This window comes from Lutra lutra, chromosome 6 (assembly GCF_902655055.1).
Source record: "Lutra lutra chromosome 6, mLutLut1.2, whole genome shotgun sequence".
In the NCBI taxonomy this organism is placed as follows: Eukaryota; Metazoa; Chordata; class Mammalia; order Carnivora; family Mustelidae; genus Lutra; species Lutra lutra.
Window position 1 is genome coordinate 148,497,470 of NC_062283.1, and position 23,422 is coordinate 148,520,891.

Consider the following 23,422-nt stretch of genomic DNA (forward strand, 5'->3'; position numbering starts at 1 on the left):
CTATGTCCTAAATACATTCCAGCATTCAATAAGTGTAAGCATATAAAGTACTCTGTCATTTACAGTCACTTCAAAGTGCATTCAATATCTTGGTTCCCAAGTGCATTAGATTTTATTAAAAGCATTCTGCTGCAACACCCATTCTTCCTAATTGGCTTATGGACAGCCCCCACCATTCAGACAAACCATAATTGCATTTTCCCACAAATCTAGTTTGATTTATGGTTCCTTATTTGTTCTATATTATTTATAATGAGTTGGGGTAAAATACTTAAGACATTAAGTAAAATGTACAGTAGTCCTTTGATAAATATGGGATGTACACAAGGATTCTTAACAGTATTTTGCTAATTTTTAACTTTGTTTAGTCAGGCTACATCCATCTGTGTGATTTCCAGTAGTAATATCTTTATTACCTTTCCAGAGATTATTTACTTGATTTTTCATGTACATACTTCTAGAATCACTTGGAATGTTAGAATGGATCATGTGTAGAATATTAAAAATATTTTAGCCTTCTATTAGGCTTAAGTAGGTATATATGTATTTGGAACAGAAAAAATATTATCCAGGAACAGTGACAGAGCAGCTGCGTACGATTAGGTAATGCCCGTGTTGCACTACAGGCTTGACTAGTCAAATTTCAGATTCAGATTTGAGATGCCGGGAGTTAATTTGTAATGTGTCTATAGGAGAATCCAAAAAATAGTGTTTTTAAATGAGCAAATGGCAGAAATATAAGAACAGAGGTTAACAAACACTGAAGAAAGAATTTCCACACTGTTGGGTGATTATATAGCAAACTAAGTGAAGACTTTCTATGGAACTGTAGGCATGGAATCATTTCTGTAGTGAGTGCATGAAAATTTATGGGAAGAAAGTGGAAGTATACATTATCTATAAACAGTTTATAAAAAGCCCCTTAGGTTTCTTAGAGAGAAATATGTTCATTCTTTGAAAAGTTTGGATGATTAGAATTTTGAATTCAGAATCAGAAAGAATGGAATATATTTAGAATAGGAGAAAGGAAAAAGAGAAATTGATTTTAAGATAAATACAAAGTAAGGGAGAAAGATGGATACTCTCTAGCAAAATTTTGGTCAATTAAATAATGGGAGACTTGCTGTCAAAGCATAAATAATAACTTGGCATCTAGAAGAATGGAAAGGATGGTTAGCCAATGATAAGCAGATAAAAGATCTAAATGGTGGTTGTAGCTGAATGTTTTGAATGAGGAATTGAGCCTTTCATCCTTACTGGACCAGTAAAGAGGTCCTCAGCACCCACAGTGGGGATAGCTTGGACTCTTACCCTAGCCAGCTGTGCTAAGCTCTTATCCCTTTCTGCTGGGGTGCCCTCAGAGAATGCCTCCTTGAGGGACAGGAATGTTATTACTGCCCAGCAGTAATGAGGCCACCCCCTTCCGTGGTGTCCCTGTGGAAAGCAGTCACGGGGTGCTCCTTCTCCAACCTATCCAGGAGGTGTCACTGGAGGCCTAGTGGTATTGAAGCCCCCACTTTCACCCATGATCCATGAGAAACTCCCTCTGTGGAGTCAATAGAGGCCAGGTGGGCCTCCAGGATTTCAACCCCAGCCTGACTGTAATGTGCTCGTAACCTTTCCCCACATCTCTGCCAGACACATATTGGAATAAACCAGCTAAAACAGAAGGTAGAAGGTCTGAGTCTCACAATCACCAATGTCCAGGTTTCAACAGAAAATCAGTCATCACATAAGAATCAGGAAGATCAAAAAGCAAATGAAAAAAGGTGATCAGTAGATGTCAGCCTTACCCTCTAGACCCTGGCAACCACCAATCTGATCTCTGTTTCTGTGAGTTCAGTTCTTTTAGATTTCTCATATAAGTGAGATCACACAGTATTTTTCTTTTTGTCTCACTTACTTATTCACTTAGCATAATGCCTTCAAGCTTCATCCATCTTGTCACAAAAGGCAAGATTTCATTCTTTTTTTATGGCTGAGTATTTCATTATATAGTTATATGTATGTATGTATATATATTATCTATACGTATATTTATACATATATATTTTCTTTATTTAATATTTATTTTTTAAAAAAACACCAAAAATGAGGTATCTACTGACTAGCAATCAGTATTGCACAGTAATACACTATACATACACATATACACATATAATGTGTATATGTATATATACACAATATACATACACATATACACTACATTCTATACACTAGAGTGTAGTACACATTCTACTCTGGAGAATACACATTCTACAGAGAATACACGTATTCTCTGTAACTTTCTGTAAGTATGTATGATGCTGGTTTAATTTGGCTAAGTTTTCTTTTCTTTCTTGTATACCACTTTTTGGGTGGTATACATTTTTGGATTATGTATAACACCATTTTGTTAAAATGGTGATGCAATGGTAGATTGTAATTTTTTTTTGTATATAACTTGTTGGCAAAATAGAAAGTTGTCAATTCTTTATCAATTTCCAAAAATGTGTTTCAAAATTTACCACTCCATAAGTTGCTAAAGTCCTGGAGTGCCATCTCTGTAGTTTCTGTCATACTGATGTAGATGGGAATGTATGTATAACATCCAGCTCAGAGCTCTGCACAAAGTAATCATACACATATGGTTACTTAACAATCAAATGAATTTGTCTGAAAATGGTGGCTAATAATTCTAATATCGGAACAAGTTTCAAATATTTTGTAAGTAAGAGCCAGTCTTGCTTCCCCACTACCCAGTATCACATCAATTATTTATGTAATTACATAATATGTAATATTATATAATTGATTATGTAATAATTATATGTGATTACATACGTTGGGAATAATGTTCTATGTAGTAAAGGAAATTCTAAACTCAGGGGCACATGGGTGGCTCAGTCAGTTAAGTGTCCAACTTCTGATTTCGGCTCAGGTCATATTCTAGATAGTGTCTATCTAGACTAGAGATAGAGCCATGCGTGGGACTCAGGGCTCAGCAGGGAGTCTGCTTGAGATTCTCTCTCTCCCTCTCTCCCTTTGCCCCTCCCCACAACCTTGCATGTGTGTGGGCATATGTGGTCTCTCTCTCTCTAAAAAAAATTAAAAAATTAAAAAATTAACTCTAATAATTTGTGTTACCTCACTATTCACCTCTAGTTCAACATTTAATCATCTCAATATTTTAATATCCCACTCAGTTCTTAGTATTAGCTTTTCTATGTGTGCTGATAAAATGTATTTATCATATTTGTGATACTAGATGTATTTTACATATTTCTTTATTGAAATTCAAATTTTTTACATGGATATTAAAAATTAACATGATATCAAGTAACTTAAAATACTAAGATATTACATAACTTATTTGCTATTTTGTCCATATTAAGAATTAACAAGATAATCTGTTTTTATTAAACTAGTAAATATCTAGTATTTACTTTTTTTTCAGAGAAAGGTAACCAGTGGTCTATAATTTTCAAAATAGTTCACTATCACTTTCAATTTTGTAACCTAATGAATTAATAAACAATGCAGATTTAAAAGATTCTTAAAATGAATAACTCAATATAAAATGTTTCTTCTTTGGGGTGCTTGGGTGACTCAGTTAAGGGTCTGCTTTCAGCTCAGGTCATGACCCTGGGGTCCTGGGATTGAGCCCGTGTCAGGCTCCCTGCACGGTGGGGATCTGCTTGAGATTCTCTCTCCCTCCCTCTTTGCCCCTCCTGCTCTGCTTATGCTCAGTCTCTCTCTCTCTCTCTCTCTCTCAAATAAATAAATAAAATCTTAAAAAAAAAGAAATGTTTCTTCTTTGATAAAAATCTCAATTGAGGGTGGCAGAATCTCATGTAATCTAATGATACTTTCTCATAAATTCATAATATCGAAGGTGTGCTATACTTGCACATTTTCTTTTTAAATTATCTTATTTGTTATGGCTTAATTTTATGTAACTTTTTAATATTTTGTTAATATTCACAACAGAACTTTTTTACATTTTATATATGGAAAGACTTAAAGGACATATTCTATTTTTTAATAATTGTTTTAGAGAGTGTGAGCAGGGGGAGGGTGCAGAGGGAGAGAGAGGACCCCTAGCAGATTGGGGGCTGAGCAGAGCCTGACGTGGGGTTCGATCCCATAACCCTGAGATTACCCTGAGATTATCCATCACAACCTGAGCCGAAATCAAGAATCAGATGCTTAAACGACCATGCCGTCTGGGTGCCCCTAAAGGATGTATTTTAAATCTATTCCTTCAGTATTCCACAAAGTATATCAGACCTGAGATTAGAATTAGCAATTATTAAAAATGTTAAAAGTTTTAACATTCTGAACTTAAAGTCCTCTATTAAATATTTTACTTAAACAAAAGTTTAGACGTTTTTTCCTTATCATGTGATATTTTTAAAGTGACTTTTTCTAAGAATGCTATCTGAAGTAGCTTGAAATAAAGTAAACCCTTAATGGTTATAAAATAATTATCTTCTTTGAGTGTTGTATTAGTGAAGTTGCTGTTGTGCATCATTAAACAATTTGGTTTTTATCTTCCAGAATATTTCATATAAACTAAAACTTAAGAAAAGTCTTTTTACTGTGCATTTTTGGTTATTTTTCAAGACCTGATTTCTATTTTTTTTTCTTTCTTTGAAGGTGAGAGGCCCTCCAGCTGCAGGAGCATTTAAAGAAAGACCAACCAAGCCCACAGCATTTCGAAAATTTTATGAGCGAGGAGACTTCCCAATTGCCCTTGAGCATGATTCGAAAGGAAACAAAATAGCGTGGAAGGTAAGTCAGGGCACAGCCTGGAGAACCAGCTGGGCCGCTGGAGTGACATCTCCCAATGCCAAACAGACTTGGCCAAGTAGATAAACCGGAGTGATTTCTCGGTGAATGGAAGGTGGTGGACAAGCTCTTAGAGAAAGCCCCCCTGTGTCGGCTGTCCACCTTGACTAACAATTAAATTACAGCCTGCAAAAAAGAAAATGACAGAGTTGCTTTGCCTCCGAGAATCGTCTGCTGCCCAATTCATCTCTATTTTTATGAGAACCTGGCAGTGGTGCCTGTTTCAGGCAGTCCTTCAAATGATGGAACTGGTGGCTGAATACGGAGAGCAACAGCCATTTATCTCCCCCAAATTTCACCTTCCTGCAGGACACTTCCAAATGGAAACTTTAATTACCTAAATGGATGGGTCAAGATTGTCCCCTCCCTGGCAATGCAGAGTGGAATACAAAAGCAGGTTGCCTCTCGTGATTGCACTCTCTCTCTCTCTGTCTGCGGCACGTGTCAGCGGCGGTGGCTGTCACACGTGCCCAGTTAGAGGCTGACCTCCACGCTGAAACCATTACGGCACCGACATTTTTCTGACAAAAGGTTAATTGGCTTCAAAATAAATGTATTGCCTAATGACTCCATTCTAATGCGGCTGTGTTTCTTTCTAAAAGGCTCACTGATGGTATTTGTAAAAACTTTCCAGTCTCTTAACCGGAGAAGGCTTTTACATTTAATTTGAAAAAACCAATGCTGATCTGTAACCAGCTTCTGCTATTAATTATTTTTTGTTATCAAGGACCTTGCTTTGGGTGATATTTATCAGCTAAAAGGGCTTCTCTGCCTAAAGACAGAGCGGCACATGTGTGTATCACAACAGGGTGAGGAACGTAAGAGGTGCTTGCCAAATACCATCTCACTGATGCAATTGACCCAGTTAACAAAAAAGTCCTACAGTAGCGTCTGAAGGTGAAGGTAGGAGTTGTTTGTACTTTGTGTAAATTCACATTACTAAATAAAATAAAATGGCCAAAGTAAAGAATTCACCGATGTAAACACTTAAGTTCATCAAAATTGACCTTGTCCTTCCTTTATGGAACAACTAAGAGAATTATTTGCATTATTTCCAGTATGTCTTTAAATGTTTTCACAGAATTATCAAACATTTCTAAACCTTGAGTAGCCATAACGTATTCAGTTATCGAACGTAGAATTACTACAGACTATTTGGTAATAGAAATCTGAAGGTGTTCCTTTTATTACATTTTGTCATAATGTTTTTAGGAGGATGAAGGACTGCACTATCTTGCTTTTAATCATTTCTATTAAAATGTGTATTTGTTATCTGACAATGTGCATACAATGAGGAAAAAGTTACAGCAAGTATGAGTCATTCAGATATTTTAGTCTTAATGTACGTATATATTCCCAAAATTTTACTGTGATTTTTGTGTTTGTTTACGTTTGATTAGGTACATGGATTTTGTGTTTATTTGTCTGTATACTGGCTCCACAGGGCAACACAGTGGAAGTTCTTTAAAATCCCAGTCCTTTGGAGTAAAAGGATATGCTGTACTTCTTTTTAAAAAAAGTTAGTAGATTTTGGTGTTTTAAGCAATAATAGTCCATGAAAATTATATCAATAAAAACTTTATAGATTTATTTTGACCTGCTCAAATAGTCTTATGAGTAACTTTTAGAGTTGTTGAGAGACTAGGAAAAAAATTCATCTTGAAAAGAATGAAAACATAGGATGAATCATTCATTTTGCTTTATCTTTGATAATCCAACAATCAGAAGGGATATAAACTACTTTTTCCTTTTTATAGCTGTATTAATTCTTTTAAGTTACTATTGACGACAGTACCGATTCAGCAAGCTAAAAAGTCCGAATAAAAAGGAAGGACTTTATTTGCTGTCAGTGGTAGAATAATAGCATACGTATAAAGAAACATCTTATCCTATCACCTGTAGGCTTCTGCCAACCACATTTCATTTGTACTACTCTAATATTAAAATGAAGATGTTAAAATTATTAAGGATAGGCTTGTAAACAGTCTCTCAATATATTCATATTTATTCCTTGGTGCATGTGCTGTGGGGACAATCTAGTACTTGGTAGCCATAGAGGACTTCTTTAGGACACCATACCTAAGGAAGGGTCCTTGAATGTTGAAGGAAGCAGGGCTGTACCTCTCCACACACACACCCCCCATGAAACAAAAACAAAACAATCCATGACTTTGCACGGTACTTCCTTCCTGTGTGCGGACAGAGCACAGGTCTTGTAACAGCTCAGCCCCGCTCTGACAGTTCCTGAGTAACTCTCTTTCCCAAGAAAATACTGGTCCTTTCTCCATACTGCTTGTGACACCACTGGGACTTCAAGGGGTTCATATGTGCCTGAAATGGCGTGCACAATTAAGTAGTAAGAAGTGGTATGTCTTTTATCAGAATTTCCTATGACTCTGAAACCCTTAGGAACCACTCTCCTGAAGCATGATGGAGGCTGTCCCAGCACCTGAGGCTCAGCTCCCCCATGAAGTTGCTGATCCTTGCTGCCTACGACCCCAAATTCCCTGTCTACCTGTCTAGATTAGCCGACCCCATCATTGTTGTATTGGAAGTCACATATTTCTTGAAATAACAAAGGTGCTCTATGGTAACAATTTATTAATGACCAGAGAAAGTCAGAAAATAGAAGAATTAGGTGCAGGTAAATGTCTTTGCACATTTAGATTTTTCAACCCGCATCCTGAACTGCCACCCTAGTTTAGTGCCCATGAAAATGGTTATTTGTTTCCCATGCCAGAAAAACAAAGCAGACCAAACGTCATAATCTGTGCAGTTTGGTCTATTCCTTATGGGATCGCTAAAAATCAGAGTACTAATGCAACTTTCTGCAATGGTGAAAATGTTCTACATCTGCACTGTCTAATAATTACAACTGGCCATATGTGGTCATTAAGCCCTTGAAATGTCCCTGGTGAGACTGAGAAACTAAATTTTTAATTTTAATTAATTTTAATTTAAATAGCCACATGGTTACCATATTAGGCAGTGCTGCTCTCCACTAAGATAGCAGCAGTCCAGAATGAATGCCTGAACCTGCAGGCCAGATGAGGGCTAGAGCTCTATGCAGATTACTAGGAAATGAGAAAACAGGACTGGTGCATGCATTTTTTTGTCACGGCTGTCTATGCTTATCAAATATTCCTTGGTAAACATAAAAAAGGTTTTGCAAAATTTTTGTAGTGAAATTTTTTGTAGTGAAATTTCAACCTGTATCCTGAACTGCCACCCTAGTTTAGTGCCCATGAAAATGGTTATTTTAGTGCAATTTTTTGTAGTGAAATTTTCCATATACTGATCAGTGGCAAGTTAATTATCTATTAAAAATGAATAGATCTGATCTGGAATGTGAAATCTACCAGGCAAGCTCTGGTACACTTTTTAAAATTTTTTAAATATACATTTTCTAAGTACAGCTAAAGAATGATTAATTATTAATGGCTAAAGACATTAAAAACATAATAATGACTTAAGCGAAAATTTTTAAATCTGTTTCTTTTTTCTGCATTCTCCTTGACTCTGCTAACATTCAGGAAACGTGACTTTATTCTATGGCTGTTATCTTCAATATCCAGAACGTAAGCAATGGAAGTGAATGTTAGCTGCTTTTGCTAAACATTCTGGATAAGTTACAAAGCAGTAAATCAGCATGAACAAAGGACATTCTAAATTGTGTTTGAGTTTCCACATCTTAAATTTCCACATAGGAGTAGAAGAGTTTGCTGTAAACTGTCCTCTCAAGTCCACCTCCCTGTGTTCTCTATCCCCGCTCCCACACCCTTCAGGTTTCCTCAGGAGTTACCCCTCCTCCTCCTGTCCCTGCCTTCCTTGCCCTTTTCCCCCTCCCTTCCCTGTTCCCCCTCCTCCTCTTCCCCCTTCTACTTCTTCCTCTTCCTCCTCCTACCTCTTCCTTCCCTTTCCCTCCCCTTTCCTTCCCTCTTTTCCTTCTTCCTTTTTTGTTTGTTACTTCCTGGAATGTACATTTTTGCCTCTAGTATTCCCATGGTCAGTTTTGGAGAAGGAACAGGAGCCCATTCTAATTCCCTATTTTGGGGGAGGAATCTGAAGTCCTCAGGAGTAGTAACCCAAATGAGGAGAAATGATCATTGTTATTTACACACTTAATGAGGAACAGAAATATAAATCATAGGTAACACATGAAATTCACTGCCTTACAAACTCTGATCCCAAACCATGATTTTAAAATAGTAGGACAATGCAAGTTACTTTAAAATAGCCACTTTTAGGGGCGCCTGGCTGGCTCAGTGGGTTAAAGCCTCTGCCTTCGGCTCAGGTCATGATCTCAGAGTCCTGGGATCGAGCCCCACATCGGGCTCTCTGCTCAGCAGGGAGCCTGTTTCCTCCTCTCTCTCTGCCTGCCTCTCTGCCTACTTGTAATCTCTGTCTTTAAAAAAATAATAAAATAAAAAAAAATAAAATAGCCACTTTTATATAGACCTTGGCAGAAGGAGTTGGAGAAAAATGTTGGAGTTTGTTTTTTAAATTAACTATATGGTATTATAAACCATTTATTTATTTTGGTGAGCTACAACTGCACTAAGGTGTCTCTAAGTTTTTTTTTTTTAAATAATTATAACTACAATATTTTATTATTAGATACACAATATAAATTATAACAATTTATTACAATATTACATTAATATATTATATGTAATATATAATATATATTATATATAATATAAATATATATAATATAACTTATTAACATAATTTATATTATATACATAATATAAATTATAACATTAATAATGTAAAATGTGTGTGGTAAGAAAAGTATAAATGAAATTATAAATGAAAGAGGAAACATTACAACCATAGCAATACAAAGCATGATTAGAAACTACTATGAACAATTATATGCCAGCAAATTGGGTAAACTAGAAGAAATGGATTAATTCCTAGAAACAACTACCAGTACTGAATCACGAAGAAATAAAAAATCTGAATAGACCAATAACAAATAAGGAGATTAAATCAGTAATCAAAAGTCTCCCAACAAAGAACAACCCAGGACCTGATGAATTTACTGGCAAACTCCACCAAATATTTATAGAAGAATTAATCCCAATCCTTCTTTTTTTTTTTTAATGTTTATTTTAGAATAGATTCAGATATATAGGAAAGTTGCAAGACGTTTGTAGAGTTTCTTTTTTTTTAATGTTTTTATTTCTCTTCAGCGTAACAGTATTCATTGTTTTTGCACCACACCCAGTGCTCCATGCAGTCCGTGCCCTCTCCAATACCCACCACCTGGTTCCCCCAACCTCCCACCCCCCCGCCCCTTCAAATCCCTCAGATTGTTTTTCAGAGTCTAAGTTTCTTCACTTTCTAGGCATTTTGATATTGTAGATACTGACAGAAATCACCTTTCTCCACCTCTCCACGATTCCATGCTTTATGACAGAATGTGGTATATACTGAGTCTCGTTTTCACTGAATTTGTGGTGAACATGCCTAAAGATGTCCCAGGTGCTAGATAGATTTGGGTAAGAAATAAATAGCTTATAACTATCGCCAAATCAGGATATAATAGAAACCCTCTATAGAAATGCAACTCAGAGAACGGACATCCAGACTGTCTTCAACAGGGAAAAGCTCAAAATGGGCTTTGTCGGCAACATGTAGTCCCTCACCTGGCAAGGTTGTCACAGGCATTGTTCGAAGTGGCATCGCCGCGCGGGGCATTTCTGCATTCTTGTTTTCTCATCCCTTATTGAATATGTGTGTAAATGATTCTAGTGACCTGTTATTCTGAAATAAAATTGACAAAGTGAGAACTGATGCACATCGGCAGGTGCAGGCGACAGCGGACTTCAGCAGCCTTTACTCCCCGCCCACGATGTGGTCTTCCTCACGGGCCTTTTGGAGACACAGGCGATGTCCTCACGAAAGCATCCTTCCCCTGAGGTTAATGTATTCATTCTTGTAGATATGTTGGTCAAAACTTGGATCACACAACTTTGTTTTTTTTATTAAAAAGGGACTTCATGGGGCACCTGGGTGGCTCCGTGGGTTAAAGCCTCTGCCTTCAGCTCGGGTCATGATCCCAGAGTCCTGGGATGGAGCCGCACATTGGGCTCTCTGCTCAGCAGGGAGCCTGCTTTCTCCCTTCTCACTCTCTACCTGCCTCTCTGCCTACTTGTGATCTGTCTGTCAAAAAAATAAAATCTTTAAAAGAAGAAAAAAAAAAACAAAACACTCATCCTTACTAAAAAAAAAAAAGGGACTTCATAAATTAACATTAATTAGGTAACTAAAAACACATTTTTCTAATTTTTTAAATAAAATATATATTTATATAAAAAAGTATAAAATAGAGAAAGTTAGCATATAATAAGAAAAGTGAAAGAAAATGAAAAGCAAATAGGGGCCTCTAGTGGAGCCAATATTAGGATTAATAAAAATGACTTATTCTGAAGTCTTCTGAGCAAAGAACCTATGTATCCTGGTTTCATTTGCTCATTTATCTCAGCACCTGGAGCAGTGTCTGGCACAGAGTGAGCGCCCAGTGATATGTACGGAATGAATGGAAAGCATTCTAGAGTGGATTGGCTATCTCCAGGTTTTACTTCTCTCGACACTGTTTCATGATGTGTCTTTCACTCTGTAGGCTTCACTGTCTTCATCAGTAAGTGAGAACCATGTGCTGGATGATTGGTATGGCCACTTTTCGATTATGGGAGCTCTAAGAAATTTCCTTTCCCAATTATACAAATAACTATAATTTGTGATGTTCATGAACTATTTCAGGGAATAAGTATTGCCTAGAAATTCCAGTAAATTTGAATGCACGGTCCAGAGTTATATGCACTGGTTTCAGTGGGTTCGACTTTTTCATGAAAATGCTCCTTTGATTTTATGTAAATGCTTTCCCAGTGAATTTATTTTTAAAATTTCTTAAATTTCAAAATGGCAAGTTTTTACCTTTCTAAATGACTATATATATGTCCGATTTGAACATCCAAGTAAAGAAAGCGCTATGCATAAATGAATACTCAAATTCATTTTTAAAATTTCTGACAACAGTGGTCAGACGACACCCTCAATTCTAGCTTGACTCCCTCTTTGCTAATACTTGGGCATGACTCTCTAGAATTTCTCCTCAGTATGTTCTTTTTCTCAGTTCTTTTCAGTCCTTGACAGCACTCATGGTATTCATGAACTATAAAAAGCTCTGTCAATGTGACTGTTTTCATTGACATAACTAATAATTTCCTAGTAGGAAAAACAGTTATAGAATATAATTATTATTAAAATCATGCACTAATTTTCTTACAATTAAAATCAGCCCCAAACCATGGTAGCTCATTATCTGTAAATAGTACTGCATTTTAAAGTAAGTCACTCTGCGATATGATATCTGATCCATTAGTCCTCATTACATTGTTCTCAACATTCTATACTTTGGATTAATCATTAGTCCTTTGGTGCCTTCAATTTCTTAATGTTTCAGTTTCTTAGGGACTAAAAAAAGATTGATGTTCTATCTATACCGACCCTCTACCCCAGGTAAAACCAATGTTGATTTTTCAAATCTTGTAGACAAATTTATTTGAGAGTTGCATAATTTGTTTCACATGAAGAAGGATGAATGTTCTCTTGGAATTGTCCTGGGCTTCTGTTTCTTTTGATAACTGCCAAAGCTTGAGTTTGGATAGCAGGCCTTAGTAGAATTTGTAAGGCAAATTTTACAAAAGAAGTGACAATTTACCTGATTTTTGTACAAGACAGCTGCTGCATTTCCCCTACTAATTCCTCTGTGATTAATTAATAGACAGAGCTTATTCTAGAGGTCTTGAAAAAAAAAATAATCCTCCGGCAATTACCGTGCTGTTCTGTGTTTTTTGGAGGAGGGGACGGCATGCACAATTAATGCCATTCTTTTATTTGATGTAAATTGCTATGTCTTAAAAGTGTACAGCACGAAAAAACAGCCTTGTATCAGAAATAACTTTAATTTAAATTGGTTAGATGACCTCTGAAAGCTAGATGAAAGATTTTCTGCTGAATGGGCTGGTGCTCCCTGCTGCCTATATAATTTATGTGAGAAATTAGTGCGAATGGTTCACTTTTATGGAGCAGTGCTGCTTGTAGTAAGCCTGCAGAAACAATTTTCCCCCAAGCCTCCATCTGTTCTTCAAACTAGGGCATATGCCATCTCATCGAGCTTGAAAGTCAACTGATTTATAACTCCTGGAAAGTGCAGAGATTGAAAAGAAAGGTCGACCGCAGCTCCGTGACAGTGATTTCATAGGCACCGCTGAAGACAATTCTCATTACCAGGGGCCCAAGGGAAACAAGCTATGTTGTAAGTTTCAGATCTCCGTGGACTGACAACTGCAAGAGAAACAAATCACTCCTGCTTTGTACGTTCAAGGACCCCCTGTCGAAACGTAGGGGCAGTCTTGGTGGTGTGAGGGTGTCCCAGCTGGGACACTGCGGTGTCACTCACTCTCCCACGAAGACCTGGGCCGGTTTCCACCCTCCCGGAGATCCCTGCCGCCTGCCCTTTCAGGAGTATCAGGACGCAAATCTTGAAACTAACAATGTGTGTTGCTGCTTGTTAGAAAGTTCCATTTGGGGACACACACTGGACTTTGATGATTTTTCTGTATCTGCCTGGAGGGCAAATCTCCAGCTCTGTTCCAATTAGTAATTTAATGAATGGTTCCCACTCTGTCTTATCTCTTGTCACATATCCCTTTTCTTTATTGAAGCACTTTTGAGATCAGAAGTTCTTTGACAGATGACATATGGAATCAGATTGATGGTACGATAGTAACAAAAAAAAATCAATGTTTGTTGGATGCTTTTATTTAGAGTGGTCAAAGTGTGTCTCTGCATCTGAGGCTTCCAGATATTGAGTGAATTTTCAGCCCCCTGTAGTTCTATTAAAGTTTTTCCTTTTCTTTCAGGTAAAATCTAAATAAAGTGTTACTGAATACTGATAGCAGTTTTAATCCATATTGGAGGCAGCAATTTTAGGAAATACATTTTACCTTTATCAAAAAACTTATCCTGACCTTGAAAGTTATATGGAAAAATCAGTACTAATAGGATAATCAGTTGATCATGTAAAAAAGAAATTATCATTACCTATAGAGTTCTATTCTCAATATGAAATATATATAGTTATCTTATAAAATAAGAAAATATTGGGAAGTAGAAAGAATAAATAAATCACCCACCATTCCACCATTCATGTCTGCAACTATTAACATTTTTTGAAGTATTTCTGTCTTATCTTTATTTTTGCCTAATTGAGGTCATAGTGTATACAGTACCTTGTAAAAACTATTTGTCATTATATGGCATATAAAAGTGAGATGCACTTATTCTTAGATTTTTCTGATTTTTTCATAGTTTAAAAGTAATAGATGATTATTTTAGAAAATTTGGAAAACAGATAAAATGTATGCAGAAGACAGCATTTATTCTGAGATAACTTAGTAACTGATGTTTCAGTTCAGTCCTTCTGCACGGATACTTTTAACTTTGTTGAAATTCCGTTTCATAGGATGGTTTTTAAGGGGCTCAGGGGAACGTTCAAGGACCTAATTAGGAGAGGAGAGTAATAATGGACGTAGCTACCACAGAAGTATTAATAATTAATAGTTCTCTCCAGTTCAACAACAGCAACAACAACAGAAAACCCCACAGTTTCAGATGCATATTTAAATTCCCGGTGGTCATTGCTTGGGCAGTGGCACATGCGGCATCTCCTTTAGCAATTCGTACACCATAGTGATACTCGAAAATGTTCGTCATTGGGAACATGTGGTTAAGACATTTTGGGAGAAAAGAAACAAATATTAAGAAAAATTTTTATTAACTATGAAATACATTTCTTGCTATTGGACAAAGTATAAAAATGGACAAAGGCGGTTGACAAAATCATTATAAAACCACTCTCTGCTCCCAATCTAAGACATACTCCTAACAACAACAAAAAATCCTGCAGAATTTCCAAAATTGCATCCCAGTGTGAACAAGGGAAAAACCCATAAAGCTTTGAAGCCATGTATTTCCATTCTCTGAGTCCTTACCTAGATTCATCTTTCTCTGCTCATGTATATCTTTAACCAATTTTATGAAAAGAAAGTACATGGGTTGAGATTTCTAAATCCTTGAATATCTTGAAAATATATTTTTTCAACTTTCATACATGCAACACAATTTGCTTCATATTAACATTCTTAAATTAACTGTTCCTCTCCATACCTCTGAAAAATGTAGTATCATTACATTCTAACATGTGATTACTGAAGAATTAAGACCAGTCTGATTTTTTATTCCCTTGATCTGTTTTGGTTTGCTTGTTTATTTTGTCTGGCAACCTGGGTAATCGCACTATTTTTGTATGATTAAAAGTTGCTTGCACGTGTATATTTAGCTTCCGGTGATTCTTTCTTTAATACAGTAATGTTAGGGGCGCCTGGGTGGCTCAGTGGGTTAAGCCGCTGCCTTCGGCTCAGGTCATGATCCCAGGTCCTGGGTTCAAGCCCCACATTGGGCTTTCTGCTCGGCGGGGAGCCTGCTTCCTTCTCTCTCTCTGCCTGCCTCTCTGCCTACTTGTGGTTTCTCTGTCAAATAAATAAATAAAATCTTTAAAAAAAATACAGTAATGTTATTTTGTCTACTTACTTGAAATTTTTTCTCAAGTGAGGAAAGTTTTTTTTTTCTGTAATGTCATTGATGATTTTTCTCTTTTCTCTTTTCTTTCTTAAAACAAATACATGAAGAGTGTAAACGTGTTTCATCCTGTCATTCCTATCATTGTCTCCCTCAATATTTTCATCTCTTTATTCACTTTTTAAAACTTTTATGAAAGCGCTCATATATTTTCTGTTTTCTTTAGTGTCAATTTGTCTATCACTGCCTCAAGTTCAAATTTGACTTCCACTGCTATTATTTAGTCCGCCACATCCTTATATTGCTCATTTCCGCACTCATGTCATTACACATGTCAGCTTCAGAATCGTTGTACAAGCAAGTCTGTCGTAGACACTGTTCTGATTTATTCTTATTTTGTAACCTGGATTAACAAAAATAAAAAACATGGGCCAACCACAATCCCACAACCTGAGGCAGCCTCTACTAGTTTGTTAGTGTGAACTCTTCATATCCTCTTTCTCTGCATTCGCAAATCTGTGTACGTATGCAAATTTTTACAAAACATTTTACTCATACTTCATAACTTTTTTCAAATAATTACAAGTCATAACCATCTTTCCACATTAGTGAATGTGTACTTTAAAAATCATTTTGGGAATCTCGAGAGTACTCTACAACTTAACCAATTCCCTATTGTTGGATATTAATGTTTTTCTTAGATAGTAACGCTTTTTGCCAATCTTTCACTAATATAACCAATACTGTTATCAACATCATTGTACATTTTGTATATATTGTGGCTTGCAAACATGTCTGATTATTTACTAAGGGTAAAATCTCATTTTCTTTTTACCTTGGCCTATTCTTAACAAATGGATTTCTGCTTTTCTTCTATAAAGAGGTTTGGCTTTGTGAATCTTTGAGCACCCCCATTTCTAAACATCACTGATTTCTGCAGTAATGAATTTAAGGGGGCTTCCTCACCATCTAAATCTATAATACGATATTCCATTTCATTTTTTGCAAGATTCATATATTACTCTTTATTTATCTTCAATTTTACCTCAATCTAGAATTTGTGTTTGCTAAAACAGAACACATGGTTGTCCTTGACCTCATTCACTCTGCTTGGAGACTGGAGAGCTGTCCTTATCAGCATGACTTAGGGAGACTGCCCAGCTCCTAGCCAATACCATGTGTGGTATGAATATGCTTCCTCTTGTCCCATTCTGTTGGCCTTATAGGGACTCTCTGTGACTTCTGACAGTAAGACAAATGGATTAGGTAAACACATACAGTCCTAAAAATGCACATGCACCCAGCTGTGTTTTCCTCTGCCCTTACCTGCAGCATTTTGCTTGTGGGGCACACTGCTTTCCAGGGTGCAATGCAGTGTGTGACCAGGAGTCTCTGTCCCTCCTTCCTGTTCACAGGTTTTCTGAGAGTGGGCTGCCAAAGGCTCTAGCAATGATATTGACAGAAATGAGGATGGAAGTGGATAGCTTTGCCTTTGTCTTGAAAAGCAGCTACTTCACAGCGACAGGATGGTGGCTGAGTCCATGCCCACCCCCAGCTGATTTTGTTGCGATCTTACCTTTCTCAGGGGACGGAAAGTGGAGGAGGGGTGAAGAAAACCACCTAGCAACTGGTTGCAAAACATGAATTGACCATGAATTGTGGTTTTTAGGTTCAATTCCTTTCCCCTCATTGTATGTAGAAAGTCCTTTTTTTTCCACCTGTGCATTCATTATAACACCTGGTTTCAGTTTGCAGGTCGAGTTTTTCTCCTTGTCCATATCTTCATAGGTGGTTTTGTGACGCGCTGGGAGATACTGTGTCAGATATTTTTGTCCAGATGCTCTTTAAAACAGCCAAGTCCAATTTAGTTCTGTCCATCATGGGACTGTATTCCATTACAGAGAAGTGATCTCATCAACGCTGAGGCAACAGTGACTCATCTATTCATAAAAGAATTGAGTAGCTATAATGGGTAAGACTCGGCAGTGAGCTCTGTAGCCCAGCTGATGAGGTTTTGATCTTGAGAAGCTTCTTGACTAGAGTAGATCATTGTTTGATGAAGAAACTTAAAAGTGCACAAAGAGCACATACCAGATCTTAAACCAAATCACTTCCTCTTGAGTAGTTCATAAATTTGTAATTCTTTATTATGTGTTCAATGTTTGCTGCTTTAATGATATGGTTCAATTAATTTCTATAAAAAATTCTTAAAATTGAGAGACTCTATGAAGTTTTTACTTAGTAGTTCATAAACTTGTATATATTTCAAGGAATGCAGTTTGCTGGCGCAGGTTTTTTTCTCCCGCTTGAGTCTATTTATTACTATATAAACAAATAGCAAATTTTACCTTGAAAATGACCATGAGGTGATCAATCCACATTCCTATGTGTCTACACATTGTGGCAATCACAGGTATCACTGAGACATCCCTGACTTCAAAATTCTACACTTATTTTGAAACATACACTATTTTTCATGTTTTTACCTAGATGTGAATTTTAAAGATTTATCCTGTTTGAGATTCAGTCTAGAATTGGTGTTTGCTTCAAAATCATCATACAAGTTTTTAAATTTGAAGACACTGGAGTCCCTTTTAAGTACAAGTTAGACATTTTTCGTGGTTCCTTTCATATCTCTTAATCTCATTTTTCTTACTTTTATCTCTTTAATCTACTTGTTTCATTCTAGACTAATTCCTCAAATCTGTCTTCCAATTTAATAATTCTTTCTTCAGTTGAGTTTAATGGGTTGCTTAACTTGTGTGTTGAATTTTATTTTTTAATTCGGTTTCAGTGAATATCAATTCTAGAATTTTTTTTCTTTCCTTAAAAGATCTGCCTGTTTTGTTCTTTCATTATGTCTTTTCCTTGCTTTATGGTTTCTCTTATTGTCCTTATCATGTTATATATTTTAAATATATTCCTTTAAAGTTTCTTTCACATTCGTCTATTATCTGTAGTTCCCAGGATGTGAGTTTGAATCTGCCACTTTCTCTTACTCTCGGCTGTTTTCTTTTCTTTTTTTTTTTTTTTTTTTGCATGCTTTATGATATTTTCCTGGGAGCTTCCCTTTTGTGCAACGCACTTTCCCTGGGACTCCTCATGCCCTCCAATGGAGAGGCATCCTGCAGTATGCTCTCAAGTGTGTTTCTCCCCAGGCCTAGGTTCTGACTTAACTTTTATGTGAACCAGGTTCCAGGTTTCTTCACCAGCCTCCCACTTACCACGTGAAATTTGAGTTTTTTCTTCATTTCTGGGAGCTTAGTATTCCCCTTTCTTTCTTTTGAGAATGGCTATATATTTTGTAACTTTTCTTCCAGCATTTTTCAGTTGTATTAGCTTTTTCAGTTATATTAGCCAGAGACCTTATGATAGGGTTGCTTTCTCCATCAGCTTACTATCTTGCCTTTGCTACAGAGGAAGAACTATCTTGAGATACAAACTTTCCTTTTTTTTTTTTTTTTAAGATTTTATTTATTTCCTTGACAGAGATCACAAGTAGGCAGAGAGGCAGTCAGAGAAAGGGGGTGGGGGGAAACAGGCTCCCTGCCGAGCAGAGAGCCCAATGCGGGGCTCGACCCCGGGACCCCGGGACCATGACCTGAGCTGAAGGCAGAGGCTTTAACCCACTGAGCCACCCAGGCGCCCCAGTACAAACTTCCTTTATTGTAAGAACAAATCTAAAATGTTTTCATGTAAAGAAATGGGTGAAATAAAATACTCTTTGTATTTCTCATGGAAGCCCTTGTATTTAAGTGAATGTTAACAGTTAATGTGTATTGCATGATTTTATGTATATGTGTGTGTTTGTATGTGTGTAATCACACACAGATATCTATTAAATCTCTTTTGAAAGTATTAAAACTTGGGCTTGGAAAAATGACAGGGAAAAGACTTATAAAGATTCTGTGCCAACTCACAATTCTCATGCTTATATATAACGGGGGTGGGGGGTGTGTGTACATGTGTGTGCATGTATACAGTCATCGGTAGTTAAGATTTCAGTTTTCGTTTTGTAGAATCTAACCAGCAAATTAAGGTGAGTAGAGTGACTCTAAGAAGACCTTTATCTTTTCACTATTCCTGTCTAGTAATAGTGAATTTTTTGAGCATTAACCCATCAATTGGAAAAGATTTTTTAAATGCTTCCCATGTAAGCAGTAAGTTGTATAAAATTTTACTAAACCTCATTAAGCATTTTTTAAAAAATCAGTAAAGTATAATGTATTAAAGAGAATTTAATTTTTATAAATCTTTCTTCCCAGACATACTGACTTTAGATTTACTGTTAGTTTCTCTTTTTGAAGTGTTGTTTGGGGAGGGAAGTATTTGTGTGTGCACAGAAGAGACTGCTCTTTAGCATACATTTTTCCTTTCTCTTTATATTTTTTAAAAATGCAATATGAGAAGTGCTAGTGTATTAGACCGGCAATATTAAAACCACAAGTCAAAAAATACAAGTTAAGACTTTTATAATTCTATTTGGGAATCTCCAGCTCACTCTGCCTGTGTGGGTTATAATTTTAACACTTCATTATTGTAACTTATTACATTTAATAAACTAACAATTGGGACTAGCTTCAAATCTCAAGAAGCAATTTGGGAGATGGTTCATTTCATGAAGAAGAAATGTAAACTCTCATGGTTGAGACCATACGATGGGGGAGACAGAAGGAAGTCTGAGGGCAAATGCATCAGTCAGTTGCAATTTCCCCAGTAATATTTTTGTCTGGTCAAAAATACTAGAATTTAGGTCATTTTGCAGAAATAATGAGCTTTAATTTTAAGTCCAATGAAGATATCCCCCACAGAATATGGTAGTATTGTGAAAAGCTTTTTTGGTAAGGCATTTGCCTGTTATTAATGTAAAGCATCACTACTTGGCTTTTTTTTTTTTTAAATTTTATTTATTTGAGAGAGAGAGAGAGAGAGAATGAGTAGAGGGAGAGGGGCCAAGAGAGAGGGAGAAGCAGACCCCACTGAGCAGGGAACCCAAGGTAGGGCTCAATCCCAGGACCCTGGGATCATGACCTGAGCCAAAGGCAGACGCTTAACCAACTGAGCCACCCAGGCACCCCACTATTTGGCTTCTTAAACAGTCACTTCAGTTTTTCTCATCAGTTGCTGTCTTGTACTTTATAAATCAGAAACCTTTGCATGGGTGGATTCCCAAACATGCCATCTTGTTTCTTCCCTCTTAATCTTTACTCATGGTTTAGTACCTTTCCTGGGAAATCCAGCACACCCCATTGCTAGTCTCAATGCTGAGTGGTATAGACATCTGTCTTCAGGTCTCTGCTGAAGGAGTCTGGAAGGACCCTGGCAGGGTGTTATCTAACTTTCCCTTACCATAGCCCTGATTTATCATGAATAAATATTTTAAAGCTGATGTTTCAAGTACTTTATTAAAATATTATATTTTCACATTTTATATATTTCATTTGTTTAACACAATAGCAATTTGAATTGTCACCTATTCCAGAGCCAAGAGTAAGGATGGTTATCTTAGACATATTTTTAATTTTGTTTTTAAGCTCCATAAATCTTTTGGTAGCTGTTTATATGTACGATTCCTTATAGAATGTTGTCTGTAGTCCATTGAGGACCTTTGTAGTACCGGCTCACCGAGTAGTACTAATTGCTGATAAATAGAATCTGTTTATTTAAACTCTAGTGGTCTGGTCTGTATGTGTTGTTTTTAACTGCATGTCATCTAATCAATGTCCGTGCAACTTAGTAAGAAGCATCCAGTCATTCAACAGACATCACCTGAATTCCTACTATGTGCCAGGCACTGTTCTAGATTCTGGAAATACAGCCATGAAAGAAAAATTCCCTGTCCTCCTGGTGTTTCCTTTATAGAGGAAGAAAACAAGCAATCAAATAAGTCAATATAAAGTCTGTTAAATGGTGATATTACAAAGAAAAATAAAACAGGGTGATAGAGATAGTCATGGGAAGACTGGGTACAGTTTTGTGCGGTAATCAGAGGAAATCCCTTTATTTTAATAAAGTGACGTTTCATCAGAGGCCATTTGGTAGTATTGTTTAAATTCTTAAAAAAATACTTGACGATTTCCCCTTTTTAAAATGTGGTGATGCCAAAAAGACGAAAGTGTTAGAGAGAAAATACGGTGAAAACAACCAAATGAATTGTGTTCTTTCAGGACACATTAATTACTGAAAATCAGTGTCAAAGTTATAACCCAACACTAATGAATTAACAAATTATATTTTAATTAAGTTCTTATTCTACTTAAAAGCTAATTAAGGGATCATGAATGACTGTGTTTTGTATATTTCAATATAAATATTTTATGAGCATATGCAAATATATATTTCCTTTGTGAAAAGTACTTTACACATTTCAAATGTAAGGAAGCCTAGATAACCAACCAAATCCACTTTTATGTCCCTTTTCTCTTTTCTTTTGAAAATAAAATCATCACAAGTAAGCAGACTTAGAAAAAGACACGGGAAATAATGCTACGCACATGAGCAGACACAGCTGGGTACAGAAGTGTCATATCTGCCTTGTCTTTATGTGGGTCACACAAGATAGAAGCTTCCAATTCAGGCAAAGCCTGGCCTGCAGGGAAGACTGGCGTATATGCTTTGGAGACACAATCTGATAAATTTATCGCATAACATCTTTTTTTGTATAAACATACCAGACATTTACTATGACGGTTACATAATATACTGTTATATCTCAGAAATTAATAGAGCTAAATGGAAGGAGATTAAGTTGAGTATTGTATACACGCGCTCTCTATTTGTTTGTTCTGAGCAGTCTTTCATCCATCACACACTGGCTGGTCGCAACTCATTTGGTGCAGCAGACGCCATGTGTGATAGAGGTCTTTGTACGGTGTGCACAATTAGTCATAAGTAAAATGAAGTAAAAAGTAACTTAAAATAATGCAAAATTCCTGTATTTTATAAACCATAAATCTAAGTGCCTGCCCCACTCTGAGCCAAAAAAGTAGTGCAGAAAATGTGCTTGAGAAATCAATTGGATATCAAGATTATTATAACAAAAATCTAAATTCTGTGTAATTAATAAGTACACGTTTTTATAATTTATTTTGCTTTATGAAATTATTTTACCAGAACAAAAGTGTTCATCTATTTCTTAATATAAATCTGATGAGAGTTGTATAGCAGATGGAGTGTCAGTATATTTAAACTATTTTTTATTGTTAGAGTAACAGAATACTTAAAGGATATTTAAATAGGTAACTGCAGCGTATTTTTTAAAGGTAATATAACCAAGTCTGGATTCTGACTAATAAAAAGCCAGCATTGTCACCTAAGCCATATTTTGGGCCTCAGATTCTCTTTTTTTTTTTTTTTCATTTTTATTTATTCAAATAGATCTTTAATACAAAATCAATATAGTATGGGATGCTAAAAAAAAAAAGGAGGGGGGGAGTGTGCTCATGTTATTTCTGTGACAACAGGAAGCAGAATGAAATCTGCTTTCAGAATGCTGTCGTTGTTCCTAGCTGACGGATCTAACATATCAGTGAGCTGCTTTATTCTCTCCTCCCACCTCCATGCCCCCATCCCTACTACAAACCAGAACGCCTTTCTGGTTTGACTGGACTACTTTTGATGAATTAAGCCAAAAGCGAAATTAGAGGAGACCACGTTTGTGTGCCTGGATAATCTGGGATTAAAATTTTGCACGTCCATAGGTCCATGGAGGTTTCATTGAGCTCCAAGTGACCAGACATATGGAGTCACTGGCAGGTTTAAAGTTTGTTTCATCGTGATTGTCACTGTCTGCGACCCTGGCTTGTCCTTACCCATCCAGCTACCTGGCTCCAAGGACTTAAGCCCAGAGTCATCGCTGGCCTTCACCAGGAATACCTTTTTCCCAGCTCTTGGCCAAGTTCACTCTTTCAGGTCTGCAGTCTAGCATATCAAAGCAGCC

At 36.5% G+C, this 23,422-nt stretch overlaps 1 protein-coding gene across 6 annotated transcripts in view; it reads left to right on the forward strand.

Annotated features, from left to right (window-relative positions):
* PACRG (parkin coregulated) overlaps positions 1-23,422 on the forward strand; it is a 568,744-nt gene that overhangs the window by 80,613 nt on the left and 464,709 nt on the right. For all 6 annotated transcript variants that reach the window (XM_047733484.1, XM_047733481.1, XM_047733478.1 and 3 more), the window contains exon 2: positions 4,639-4,773. In XM_047733484.1, the coding sequence (XP_047589440.1) occupies positions 4,639-4,773 (135 nt within the window). The remainder of the gene's footprint in view (positions 1-4,638; positions 4,774-23,422) is intronic.